Source organism: Gymnogyps californianus, chromosome 4 (assembly GCF_018139145.2).
Source record: "Gymnogyps californianus isolate 813 chromosome 4, ASM1813914v2, whole genome shotgun sequence".
NCBI lineage: Eukaryota > Metazoa > Chordata > Aves > Accipitriformes > Cathartidae > Gymnogyps > Gymnogyps californianus.
Window position 1 is genome coordinate 41469638 of NC_059474.1, and position 13168 is coordinate 41482805.

Sequence of the window (13168 nt, forward strand, 5' to 3'; positions counted from 1 at the left end):
GGCGGGGGGGGGGGGGGGGGGGGGGGCAAGGGGAGCTCGCCCCAGCGGGCAGGTAGCCACCAGCCAGGCCGTAATTACAAAGCAAACAAGGGTGAAATATTGGATCGGCCTCGCCCGTGACAAGATCTGCGCTTTTTGCCGCCCATTTGTTTGTGGAGCTCTATTTAAAGGCGCTTGATTGAGGAAACGTTGAAAATAGCAGTTAGGGTTTCCCTAATGAGACCTCTAGAGGAAAGCAGTGGCATTCAGGGGGCTCCAGGAGGAGGAGGGGAAGCGCTTAACCCTTTCCAGCCGCCCCCAGCCCGGCGGGGCTCCTCCCGGGCGCGGCACGGCCCGCGGGGCGCCGCCGGGGCCGCCGGGGGGGCCGGGGCCGCCCGCCCCCGGGAGGCGCGGTGGGCAGCGGGGGCCAGCTCGCCTCCTCCACCTCGGCCTTTAGCATTTCGACCCCCGGCCAGCGGGAGGGGTGGCGGCGGGCCCCGCCGAGGGCAGTGCCGGGGCAGGGCTGAGCATCCCCAGCCTCTCCCGGTCGGGGCTCTGCCTCCCCGCCGCCCCTTGATTTACAGGGTCGGATCGTCGGGTGGCTACGGGCTAATGCTTCAACCCAGCAGCTCAAGGGCGGGCGGGAAAAAAAAAAAGGGGGGCCCTTAGAAATGCTGAAAAGACCGGGATGTAGTGAACAAGTAACAAGATGTGTCACATCAGTATGCCCTGCGCTGGGGCCTTGTGACGCTCTCTTGCATGTATGCATTGCTCCGTCTTCTCTTGCTGTCTGAGCCTGCCCCGGCACTCATTCTCGCAAGCTCACATACGCTTACGTGCTCAATTAGCGCCTGTCTCAATCCCATATTAAATACAAATGAGATCTTTGGTAAAACGCATGTTGGTAATATTTCGAAAGGTGCTAACGCCTGTAAGGGAGTGTGGACTACAGCCCTCTCAGGTTTCTTCCTCGAAGCGCTAACACTGGAACGACATTGAAATCCCCCCGCTCTCGATTTTATAAATCAATTTTAGTTCCGAAAAACGGGGCTCGCTTTCGCAATGAACTGTCTGCAGCCTGCAGAGCCCTCGGATCTTACCTAGGGCATGTCTGCTCGCTCCTCTCCCCGGCCACCGCACCAGCTTCTGCACACACATCACCGTCAGCGTTTCTGTTGAACGTGTATATGTATACATATATATATATACCTGGACGGAGATCAAAATAGTCTTTTAGGGAATACCTAATAAAAAGGGAGCATTGTCTCTTCCTAGAGGGAAGAAAAAATGAAAAGCAGAAAAACAAAGTGTTGACTTAGTAAAATATGTTCTGCGCGGTGATGTAAAGTATTTATTTTTGTTGTCGCATTTACACCCAACTTTTTGGCCACGGCTCCGTTTCCCTGCAGGTCTGAGGACGTACATGACACTCAGTTCTCCATTTTCCGGCTTCTTCAGTTACTTTCCTGAAAAGAAGAGTGAATACTTTTTTTTCTTTTTTTTTTTTTTTTTTTTTACCGGCTAAAGCGAAGCAAATAAACATTTTGCGTATCCACGGATCGGTTGTATCATCTGTAAGAACAAATTACAGTACGGCCGCGCATTTCTAGTAAAGCCTCCTGCCTTCTGTTTACATTATGCCATTTCTGTTTGTAATTATTTTTATTTTAATTTTATGTCATTTTTAACAGAAGCCAGACCGTTTTTCCCCGTTTTGTACACAATGCTCTCCTTCTCGATAAGATGTTCTTTCCTATCTTTTCGTTTTTTTCTTTTAAAAATGTTTATAGTTCCCCACGAGCAATTCTCCAATATTTCTCTCTTGTATTTTAAGGACTTGTCCCTGTCTTGCTTTATTTGTTTGTGTGAAATTTAGTTTGAAAGGAGATCAGAGAGAGCAGGAGGGGTTTGTAATAAGAGAATGACCAAGTGACCTAAAGGCTGATTATATGTCATTAACTGGAGACTTGGTGTATCCAAATTACCAAAAAGACCTCACTCAGCCAGATCAATTACACCGAAATACGCATATAGGAATTGCGGTACGGGCTGATGCTTCTAACAAGTGTGCAGCCGACATTTGCAGGAGTCAGCTGCTGAGTTTTGAGACGAGCCCGTGTGCTTCAGCCGGTCCCGGGCAAGCGGGAGCGGGGTGCGGTGCAGCAGGTACACGGCGCGGGGGGCACCGGCGGCACGACACCGACATTTTGGGGCGTGCAGTTGGGGCGAAATTGTAGGTAATTGTCACTGCTCCAGAGGGATCTTTTTTTTTTTAAGCCAAGCGAGGTTGCCTTTGATCTATGAACGCTGCTTAAACCCCAGCCTTGTTAAACGGAGGCTTTCCGTGAAGAATGACAATAGAAGCGTTGATTTTTGTTAGCCTAAACCCAAAACGGTGCCAGCCTAACCTCCGCTTCCTCCAACGCCTGAACTTCAGATGCTGGAGGACAAAATATTTATTAATGAAGGCAATTACATTCGCGAGCTATTTCATCAGCGCCGAGCTCAAGAGCGGCTTAAGATGCTCTTTCCCAGGAATGCAAACAACATTACGTGACAAAAACCTGTGCGTGTCTGTGTACACACATGTGCGTGTTTATACATATGTGTGTGTAGGATACTTATATGACAAACCCAACAAATAGAGACACACTGCATTCACTGCAGAATTTTGTAATGTCTTTATTATTGTTCTTCCGACAAAGAAGGGGTCTTGGTTGGAGTTCGTTGTGTTTTTCTTTCTGCGATTCCTGTCTAGGGTCTAAATGCAACTCTGGATCCTCGGTCACAAATATAAGCAATCCTCGAATAATTGCTTACACATGCAGTGGTAAAACGCGTAGGGTCCTGTGCTTACTGCCAATCATTGCGACTCACAAAATGGTCAGTGTCTTGGGTTTTTCTCGTTCCTGCTCTTTTTTTTTTTTTTTTTTTTTTTTTTTTTTGTATACACAACGGCTGCGAGATTATCATGCCTGAAATATGTGGGCGTTCATTACCGATAATAGTAACGTAAACCAGGGTTCCTCCACATCCAGTGGCAGCAATTAATTCGGGCCTGCTGGGCCCGATTCTGCCCTCTGCCCTGGTCGTTGAAATCCAGGTTGTGTGAGCGTAACGGAGGGTATAAGTAGGCCCATTAGGCACAAGTCCTTTTCATTAACCCGCACTGACAGGTTGACCTTCAAATGATATTTCTCCGGTGCCCCTTTACAAAAATCCGTTTTCTTGCGGGTTTACGTTCTTCTGCGAACTCCCAAGCGATGGCCCAGGGATAGGATGTGTCGCATCCCTGGGACACGGGCTACTTCGGCATCCCCAAATCCATCCGAGAACGATATCCCTTTCTGATACGTTTGGTCCTGGGTCAATGACATCATGCACTCTATAAATTCAAACGCGTCTCGACTTTTCAAGCTGTGCACCGGGCAGTTGAGCGATGTGGTAGGCAGCCGGGCGGGAGGAGGAAGGAGAGGCACCCTGCCGCCCCTGACCCCCGGCCGCGCACCCCCGGGAGTTTAGGAGCTGCCGGGGAGGAAAGCCGTCGGGGGGACTGCCCGGCCAGGGTTGAGCCCCAGATGCAAGGGGTGGCCCTTGGGGTGCTTTTGCGGTCGGTTTGTTTGTTTGTTTGCTTTAATGGAAACTATAAAGTAGAAGGAGTAGAAGGGAGAACCCGGCCCTGCTGCACGGAGCGGGGGACGCTTGGGGCTGGGCTCCGGTACCGGGCACCGCAGCGCTGGCGCGGGGCCCGCCGCTCCCTCTGCTGCCCTGCCCCGGGCGGCTTCGTGACCCCCAAAATCGCCCCGCCGGTACCGGACGCTCCTCGAAAAGAGGGCGCAGAAAAGGAGCGAACGAATGAGAGGCTCGCTGCTCAGGCACCGGCCAGGCGCTTTCATGCCCCTGGCCTGCTCATTAAAACGCCCGGCCCGGTGTGCCTGCAGCTCTCCCAGCCAGCTAGCCCGAGAGTTCCCAGCAGATGTGGGTTTCCGACCACCCAGCGTCGGCACCTCTTCCCCGTTTCCATACGGTTTCGACCGGTTCGGAGAAATTAGCTTGATTTGCAATTTAGCTTAATTCACACAAGCCCGGGCTGGGGAGGGGAGGGGGAGTGGGAGCACAGCTCTATTGTTCTGTTATCCCCGAATCCCATCCTACCCCTGGCCCGGAGGAGAGAGGTGACCTGGCGATAAGCGGCCCGGCGGCGGCTGAGCGCCGGAGCAGGGCAGCGGGTGGCCCCGGCGGCGCGGCCGGAGCTGGCCCCGCTGAGCGGGCGCCCTGCCCGCCGCCCCCCGCCGCCGCCCCGTTCCTCGGGCTCCAGCCTCCCGCTCCCCCGGCGCCGCGGGGCACCCACCGGGGGCAAGGGCAGCCCTTTCCTCCCGCTCAGCGCCGCGGAGGGCTGTCGTGCTGGAGAGGCAACAACCGGGGGGCAAAAGCAACGATACAGCCCCACACACACCCCCGACAAAATAAAATTAAAAAAAAAAAAACAACCAAACAAAACGGGGTGGGGAGGGGAAGGAAAGGGAAAACCAGCCTCGGCACAGTCACCACCAGAATTTCTTAATTACAGCGAGCTAGGAAAGTCCTGTCTGGCAGCAGAGCCCAGATAAATCGCCGCCTAACATGCAACCATTTTGGCAGAGAAATAAGTGACATAAGGCTAGAGCTTTTTTCTTCTTTTTTTTTTTTCCTTTTTTTAAGCAAATGATTTGTGCACGAAAAAAATCTAATCAAATCAATAAATGGAAGATCGGCAAAACGCTGGTGCTTTTTAGCGGACTCTAAGCCTAGTCTTGGGAAAGGTACTTCGGGCTGCAGCGGTTTCCAACGCGTTGATCAAACAGAAAAGGCTATAACCCCCGCTCGGGCAGCCTGAGTAGTTAAAAGCTGAGGGAGGACACAAGAGCTGCATTTGCTCTAAAACTCACTTTATAAAACGCATAAACAACTGCTGGGGGATAGGAGGAAAAAATATATGTAAGATCCTGCTGGGTGCTTTATCTAGAGACCCTCTTTCTCCAAAGCTAATTAAGCCATAATGATGCTAGCTTTGGAGACTGGTGTTCTGATCGATATCTCCTGTATCTTTTATTACTTTTTCTCTGCCTCATGTTTTCCGTTTCCTTCATCATTGGAGATGTTATCGGAGTGACCGTAGTGGCTTGCCACAGAGACTGTCACAGTTGCAGTCCAGCCTGCAGTATATTGGAAAGCTCCTACACAAATAAGGAGAGTGCAAAGAAACACAACCCTGTTTGCAAGCCAATATACCTTTCCGGCCTTGACAATGCCCGCTTCTTCTTCGTATCAAGGAAAACATCGCAGCAAAATAAAACTGGAGAACCGCTGCAGCAACTGGGTGGATTTCCAGGCTGCGCCCTGCAGACATTGTATCCCGAGTGGCAGGGCTACGCTGCCTGGCCGCTCCAGGGCTCTGCCTGCACGGTGTGCCCACGGCCTTTCTTAAATTTAAAAATCCGCACTGGAGGCACGTTATTTCCTTAGGATAATACAATATGTACGTGTGTGCGTGTGCATATATAGATACAGGTATCCATCAGTCATTTTAGTTACAAGCATGTGTGTGTGCATATAAGATGTATGTGTGTATGCATCAGTTCTACATCTGGACTAGCTTTTCACTTTCGTACTCAGTTTACACCCAGACGCACACGCATATGCGTATAAATTTATATAAATGTACGTCTGCCTTTCTGTTCTCTGTGCACGTCCCCTCGCCGGGTCCAGCTCTGCACTCCCCGTCCCGCCGAAACGCGGGGCCGGCGCCCAGCTTCGCCTTCGGTATTTCCCCGCCGAAGCCAGCTCCTCGGTACCGCAGCGGGCTGCTCCTTGGCGGGCGGCCTCATCCGCGGAGCCTGCCTCCTCCCCGCAGAGCTTTCCCCGCCGAGAGCCCGCAGACCCACCCGCAAAGCCCCCGGGCCCCAGCAAGCCCCCGAGTCCCGGCGGCACCTCCGAGGGCGAGCCCATCGGCAGCCCTCCTCCGCGCCGGGTCCGCCGGGCTCAGCTCGTCTCCTCTCCCCGGGCGTTGAGTTGGTTCCCCACAGAGAAGCTTTTTCGCCCTCTTTTCCCACCAGCGCTTCCCCTCAAGACATCCCCACCGCCTCTGCAGTGGGGCCGGAGAGCGCACTGAGCTGCTGCAGAGATTGGACTTGCGGTTCTTGCTGCCTCCTTTCGCAGACTCCTCCATCTCTATCTTTCTCTTTCTTTAATTTATGACCTCTCAGCTCCTGTTGACACAGTTTTCCACACTGCCTATATTGTAGGATTGCATTGTAATATACGCCGAATCAGCCTAGCCGTCAGCCAACACACGTAAGGGTGGGTATTTGATAGTTCGCAGCTATTCAGTAGTGCTCGGCTCCATTTGAAGATGACAACAATTCGCCTCGCCTCTAAGTTATCTGTGAATTACAGCTTGAGATCCATTTTCCTTTTGTAACGTCTTCAAGCTTACCGAAGCAAAACACCTAAATAGCTACGGGAGATTTCCTCCTGGCCTGGCCGTTAAACAAACATTTAACTATTCCCTTTCGATAACTAAACCTGCTTTCCGCAGATGCTGGTCTTTTTTATTGCAGAAGCAGGAATGCGTCGAGATATTTATATATTTGTTAGTAAAAGCTAGAAAATAAGCTCTGAACATGCTGTAAAAAATATTCGGTTACTTACCGATCAGACCAGTTAAACAAGCATGAAACTGATTTCAGGAGCGCAAGTCAGTCGGGTGAATACTGGTCGAGGTGCGTAGGCAGGCAGCGAGCTGGAAAAGAATCGGTTAGAGTCGGGTTTATTGTTAGTGTCTCAAAGCAATTCTTTCTGGAAGAAAATACCGTCCCTGGCCAAACCCTGAGCTCTCCGCTCCCTCCGTAAGTCAGCAGCCGCGAAGCCGGAGCCAGCCTCTGCGAACTTGCACCGCAAGCCGGGTGACAGACAAGGCAGAGTAACTTCGTCTCCCTCCTCACGGGAACTAATGATCTCTTTGTGTATATTAACCCGCAATAAAAGTATAAGCCGGAGCGTTGCTGGGGCATGCCTATCGCAACCGGGCAATCGATAAAGTGCCCTCCGAAGCTGGTTTTATTTGTTCCTGTACCGGACCGGCACAAAGCACTTTGTAAAAGCAACCTCGGAGCGTATGAAGCGCTCACACAGACTTTTGCCAAGAAATTCCTTGGATCCATACTGTACCTGGTTTGAGATTATCCGATATTTAAGTTTTAATGAGTTTGTTGGTTTTTTTGGTTGTCGGGTTTGGGTTTTGGGTTTTTTTTAATGCAGATTTTACAGTAAGGCATCTGCTGAACACTTGCATTAACCTCTGCCTCCATGATAATTTTTCCCCCCTTGTTTTAATTACATTATGGATGCGGAGGGGCAGCCAATCCTAAAAGAGGAGCTCGGCAATTAGCAGAGCGAACATCAAAAAGTTTTATTGCGGAGGGCGGCGGGCCCCGCCCCCGCCGCCAGCCATTGGCGGCCGCCGCTTCTGACGACATATATTAACCCGAGCGGCCCTAAACATGTAGCTGTACATGGAGATCGTGCCGGGGAGCCCTGCCAGTGCCCCGCGCCGCGCCGAGCCCCGCCGCCGCCGCCCGCCGCCGCCCGCCGCCGCCGCCGCGCCCGGCCGAGCGGCGCGGATGCCCCAGAGGAGCGCCGGGGCGCTGACCCCCGCGGCGCGGCGGGCAGGGATGCTTGCGCCCGCCCGGCACTGACGGCCCCCGCCGCCGCCGCCGCCGCCGCCGCAGGGCAGAGGGGAGCGCCGCCCGCCCGCCCGCCCCGAGCCGGGGGCGCATGGAGGGGGGCCGCGTGTAAGTACCACCCGGCCGGGCCGCGGCGGACTTGGCGAGAGCGGAGGGAAGCAAGAGGCGAGGAAGATCCCGGGCTGGGAAGCCAAGCCATTTTGTTTTGGTCGACTTCTCTCCATAGCTTTTTTTTTTTTTTTTTTTTTCCTGTGCGCGCTTCCTCGAAGACCCGGCCCCGGGCGAGGAGGAGGAGGTGGAGGCACAACGCATGAGCGGCGGCGGCGGCGCCTGGGGAGGGGGGATCTCTCGGGCACCCGCGGGGACTCTGCAGCAGCGCCCTATGGAGAGGCAGCGGGCAGCGGGGCAGTGCTGAGGGGTGAGCGGCGGGGAGCATCTCCCGCCGGTGCGGCGGGGGTGGGGGGCGGGCGGGGAGGGTAAACCTTTGTTCTGGGGCCCGGGGGGGCAGGGTGGGGTGCGCTAGGGAGCGGGGATGAGTCTAGTGGGCGGCTTCCCCCACCACCCGGTGGTGCACCATGAGGGCTACCCTTTCGCCGCCGCCGCCGCTGCCGCCGCCGCCGCCGCCACCCGCTGCGGCCACGAGGAGAACCCCTACTTCCACGGCTGGCTCATCAGCAGCCACCCGGAGATGTCCCCCCCCGACTACAGCATGGCTCTGTCCTACAGCCCCGAGTACGCCAACGGGGCGCCGGGCATGGACCACTCCCATTACGGGGGGGTGCCGCCCGGGAACGGCCCGCCCGGGCTCGGGGGGCCCCGGCCGGTGAAGCGCAGGGGCACGGCGAACCGCAAGGAGCGGCGCAGGACTCAGAGCATCAACAGCGCCTTCGCGGAGCTGCGGGAGTGCATCCCCAACGTGCCCGCCGACACCAAGCTCTCCAAGATCAAAACCCTCCGCCTGGCCACCAGCTACATCGCCTACCTCATGGACCTGCTGGCGAAGGACGACCAGAACGGGGAGGCGGAGGCCTTCAAGGCAGAGATCAAGAAGACAGACGTGAAGGAGGAGAAGAGGAAGAAAGAGCTGGTCAGTGCTCCGGGACGCGACGGGGCGGGACGCGGAGGGAGAAGGGGGGGGCGGCGGAGAGGAGGTTGCTCGGCCGCCCGCCGGAGCCGCATCCCCGCGCACCCGGCGCTCGGCGGGGTCGGGTCGCCGGGTGATGTCCATGGGGGACACCTCGGTCCCGCCCGTCCCTGGCCATACCTGCGGGCCGAGAGCGGGACAGGGCACGGCCGCGGGTGGCCGTCGGCGCCCGCGGCTCTCGCAGGGCGCCCGAATCCGGCCCGGCGGCTGCGAGCAGCCGCGGGGGAAACGCCGCCACATTAGGGCTCCCCGGGGGGGTCCGTGGCCCGGCTACGGCTTGTCTCGGATCCCAAACCGTGATCCCGCCAGAGACAAGCCGCCGCTCTCTTCAATAAAAGGCGAGAGGCGCGATTACCTGCTAAGCCCGGCCCGGCTTTAAACCCTCGGCAAGTAATAGGTTCGCAGCGCGGGGCTTTCCTGCCCGGGCGCTCCGCGCTTGAACTTTTTTGACTTTTAACGGGAAGAGTCGGCTTCGACGAGGCAGCACAAGCCCGATGTCGTGTAGGCCCTACGGCACGCTCGGGCGATATTCTCGCAGATTTCGGTGGCCGCCGGCCCGATGTTTTGCCCCGATACGTGCTTGTGCCCATCTCCGTCCCGGAGCCCGGGAGGGGATGGTTTAGCGCGGACCTTATCGTAATCCCCATCTCCCCGTAGATGGCTGGCGCCGCTCAGCCTCCAGCCCGCTCCCCGAGCCTCTGAGCCCCGGGGTCCGGCCGCGGCAAGGCAGCGGTGGTGGCGCGGAGCGGGACTTGGCCTCCGCCGGAGACCGCGGCGGCTTCGCCCGCGGCGAGACCCCGCGCAGGCCGCCCCGCTTTGTCCCCTGCAGCCCGCAGGCCTCGGCAGGAGCCCGTGTCTCCTCGGGGCAGGGCAGAGGCGACCTAGAAAGGGGAGGAATAGCTCTAACCTTTTTTTCCCCTCTCCCCCTTCTTTTTTTCTCTCTCCCTTTCTCTCCCTTCGCATCCTGTCTCCCCAGAACGAAATCTTGAAAAGCACAGTTAGCAGCAACGATAAGAAAACCAAAGGGAGGACTGGCTGGCCGCAGCATGTCTGGGCTTTGGAGCTCAAGCAGTGAGCACGGCAGGACTGGAGGAGCCGTCCTCTAAGTCTCGATAGTGAGGCTCTCCTCTGAGGACTCTTTGTATTTGGAATCGTCCAGTTTATTTATGTGCAATTTCTCCCCCACCCCCCCCAAAATGTGGCTATTTGAAGGAGAGGGAAAAAGCATTCCATATATGAAGAGGAAACTCCAGCTTGGTAAGGGGTAATGTCTCTAATAGTTTCGTGAATGTTATTTGCTCTGTATAAAACACACGGGAAAACAGAACCATAGAAAAGGAAAAAAAAAAATCCCTCCCTGGCATTAGTGTGTATGTGAAGTGTATCTTTAATACTTGGCCTTTTGGATATAAATATTCATGGGATTATAAAGTTATATTTCAACAGAAGCAGTTGCACCAATGTTTCGGTTGACTTGGTATTTAGTGTTGTAATTTTGTTGTGGTCGTTCAGTATTTGAAGATGTTTTCAACAGTTATTGGTTATGTGCACTTCCGTCCGTAAGGGAAAAAGTGGAATCTAATTAATATTGAAGGTGTAAACGTTGTAAGTACTCAATAAACCACTGTGTGTGTTTTTTACAAAACAAAAAAAAAAAGAAAAGGAAAAAAAAGAAAACCCAAATCTTTTTATGTTTTATACCTCAAAATGTTTTGAATAACAGCGTTGTTTATGGCTTTTTTTCATAATATTTAAAATATTCGGAAGTAAACTAAATTATGAAGATGGCTTCTAAGTTTATTTTTAAACAAGTGACTGAGTGAAAGGAGAGGTAGAGGGAGGGATCTCGCCAGCCCCGTGAGTGTTGAACAGAAACCGGCAGTTCAGCTGAATAGGAATTCCTTGTGGTGGTGTTCTCCATGCAGGAGACCTACTGCTAACGGGAAACGGACAAGGGTGCAAACCCCGGGCGGATCAGAAATCGCAGGGATGCGCGGTTTTCTTGCCGCCGGATCCCGGGCGGCGGCGGTGCCAGGCGCTGGCGGGAGCCGAGCCCGGAGCGGGGCCGAGCGGCGGGGGCGGCCCCGCGGGGGCGGCTTCCCCGGAGGGGTGCCGGGGGCAGGCGAGGGAGGCCGGAGGGCTTTGCTCGGAGTGATTGTGTAGCAGGTAATTTTACGTCAAGGAAGAAAGAGCGAACAAGGCGAGGGATTTGCGGGGAGGGCCGGGGGGGGGGGGGGGGGCGGGATGTGTAAGATTTACAGTGAGCTACGGTGAACTTAATATTAACTTTGTGGTTCCCAAAACTCTCCTGGGTTGCACATTTCCAGTCCGCCACAGCGAGCTTTATTTTTTTTAACCTTTTTTTCTGACTGCAAACTGCAGCAGCCCGTGGTCTGGCCCTTCTTAGTACGTTCATCCGCTTCCCCAGTAAGACCTCTCTTCCCTTGTATCTGCGCAGTTATCTCTCGCCTCGTCTGCCGACCCCTTTACAAGGGTCTCGGTGCCAGGCCGGTGGCTTTTCTGCCTCCCGGTGCCGGGGCGAGCTGTAGACATTCAGCGCTGGGAAATGCGTGGCATCCCTCGGTATCGTAGGCAGGCAAGGAAAAAAGTTAAAGCTTTTTACATACAGAATCTGCTCTAGGTATTTTCGGCAATTCCCGGTTAAGCGCAAGGTTTTCCACGTTTTCCGTAACAAAATTCGGGTTCGTATTTTAAACCCTTACTTAAATCACCTCAACTTAAACCAAGCTGGCTCTCTCTCCAGGTCCAGGGCTGCAAACCTGCCTGCCTTCCCCTGCCGCCGCGCCTAAGGAAGTGGCTCCCGACGAGACCCGGCACTAAGCGTAGGTAGATGTGCAATTGCCCATAAAAAGATAAGGGAGCCCCTGCGCCGTTTCGCCGCCCCTGCTGACAGTGGGGAGGTTGCGAGGTTACAACAACCAGACAAAAGTGATGTGCCCTCCCTCCCGTCGGGTCAGGCAGCCCGGCTCTGCGCTCCGGCGTGGGTCTGTGTTTACAGACACTTGCCTTTGTTTATAACACTTGGAGAGAAGAATCTCTCCCCTTGTTTGCTTTTCCTTGCCTGTTAGTTGCCCAGCTGATAAACTGGAGCATCTCGCACTCCCTCCTTGCCCAAACCTCTTTTTTTTTTTTTTTTTTTTTTTTTTTTTTACGGCACGCCAAAAAAAAAAGGGAGGGGGGCGAGGGATGGCTGCGAGGGCTGCAGTGCGGCACGTTCCGGGTAGCCTCCCTGCAGATGCTGTGTCTTCCCTTGACCGAGTTGCCGGGCTGCAGCTCCCCCGGGGGATGCGCGACGGGGTCGGGGGCGGCGGGCGGCTTCGCACCCCGCGCCCCGCCGGGGCGCGGGGTGCGAAGCCGCCCGCCGCCCCCCGGCCCCGTCGCCTGGAGAATCACCGCTCCGATATTTCCCTATCAATAGTTTTCCATGTTTGAAGCGTTAATTTCTCAGAACCGGGAGCTCCTCTGGATCCGCTAAGGAGGATCTCTTTTAATTGCTCGCTAATGAGGATGTTGCCATTTTCTCAGGAGCAGTCATTCCTGCAGCTAAATCACAAGAGCCCTAGACAGGCCGGAGCCGACAAAAATGTAGGTTTTGACGTTAAAAGCTAAATGGGGAAGCAGAAGGTAAATTGATGGTAGATGGGGATGTCAGTGCCCTGGCCCCAGCTCTCCTCCAGCGGAGCCGGGGCCTGATAACAGCGGAGCGCTGCGCCCGCACCCTGCCCACACCCGGGGGCATCGCCGCCCCGGCGGCCTGCCCGGTAATTCCTCGGGGCCAAAGCATTTCGGGGAGCTTTTTCAGAGGTGAAAGGCACGTAGGAGGAAGGATGGCAGCCTGTCCCCCTCTGCAACATTTCTCCGCAATGTGCGAGTCGGGGGAGGAAGAAAGAGAGGAGGGCAGGGTGGCCGGTGGAGTGCAGCCGGGTCGTTGAAGCCCTGTCCCCGCAGACGGGCTCATGGCCCCAGTTCACTCGTGTTTTAGCCGGTCGCCTAGTTTCATGGCTGGGGGAGTGAGACACCCTGCTCTGCCTCAAGAGAAAAGAACATCTTAATTTTTTTTCTTCCCCTTGAAGAGAAACAGCAACAAAACTTCCCCGGGTGGCGGCCTGCCTTCCCTGCCCTCCCAGGAAGCGTCGCCTCGGCTCCCCGGGGTGCGGGCCCGGCTGCACGCCCAAAACACCGCGGCCGCTCCCCCGCAGGGAGGCGAGGACCTCCCCGGCGGCGGCGTGTCCCCCGGGGGCCCCGAGGGCTCTCGGTTTAGGCAGATAGCAGCGTGGTTTTTTAGAGCCCGTCGGGATTT

General features: G+C 55.4%; 1 protein-coding gene and 1 long non-coding RNA gene across 2 annotated transcripts; one reads left to right on the plus strand and one right to left on the minus strand.

Moving 5' to 3' along the window:
• Nucleotides 1–1207: 1207 nt before the first annotated feature.
• On the minus strand, nucleotides 1208–7302 carry LOC127016067 (uncharacterized). Its single transcript, XR_007766429.1, has 3 exons — nucleotides 7189–7302; nucleotides 6670–6760; nucleotides 1208–1445 (listed from the first exon to the last, which is right to left on the minus strand). It is a non-coding gene; the product is annotated as an uncharacterized LOC127016067 (long non-coding RNA).
• Nucleotides 7303–8235: 933 nt separating this feature from the next.
• Nucleotides 8236–10629, plus strand: HAND2 (heart and neural crest derivatives expressed 2). Its single transcript, XM_050896085.1, has 2 exons — nucleotides 8236–8790; nucleotides 9824–10629. The coding sequence occupies exons 1-2, from the start codon at nucleotides 8236–8238 to the stop codon at nucleotides 9920–9922; spliced, it is 654 nt and encodes a 217-aa protein (XP_050752042.1). The 3' UTR covers nucleotides 9923–10629.
• The last annotated feature ends 2539 nt before the right edge of the window (nucleotides 10630–13168 follow it).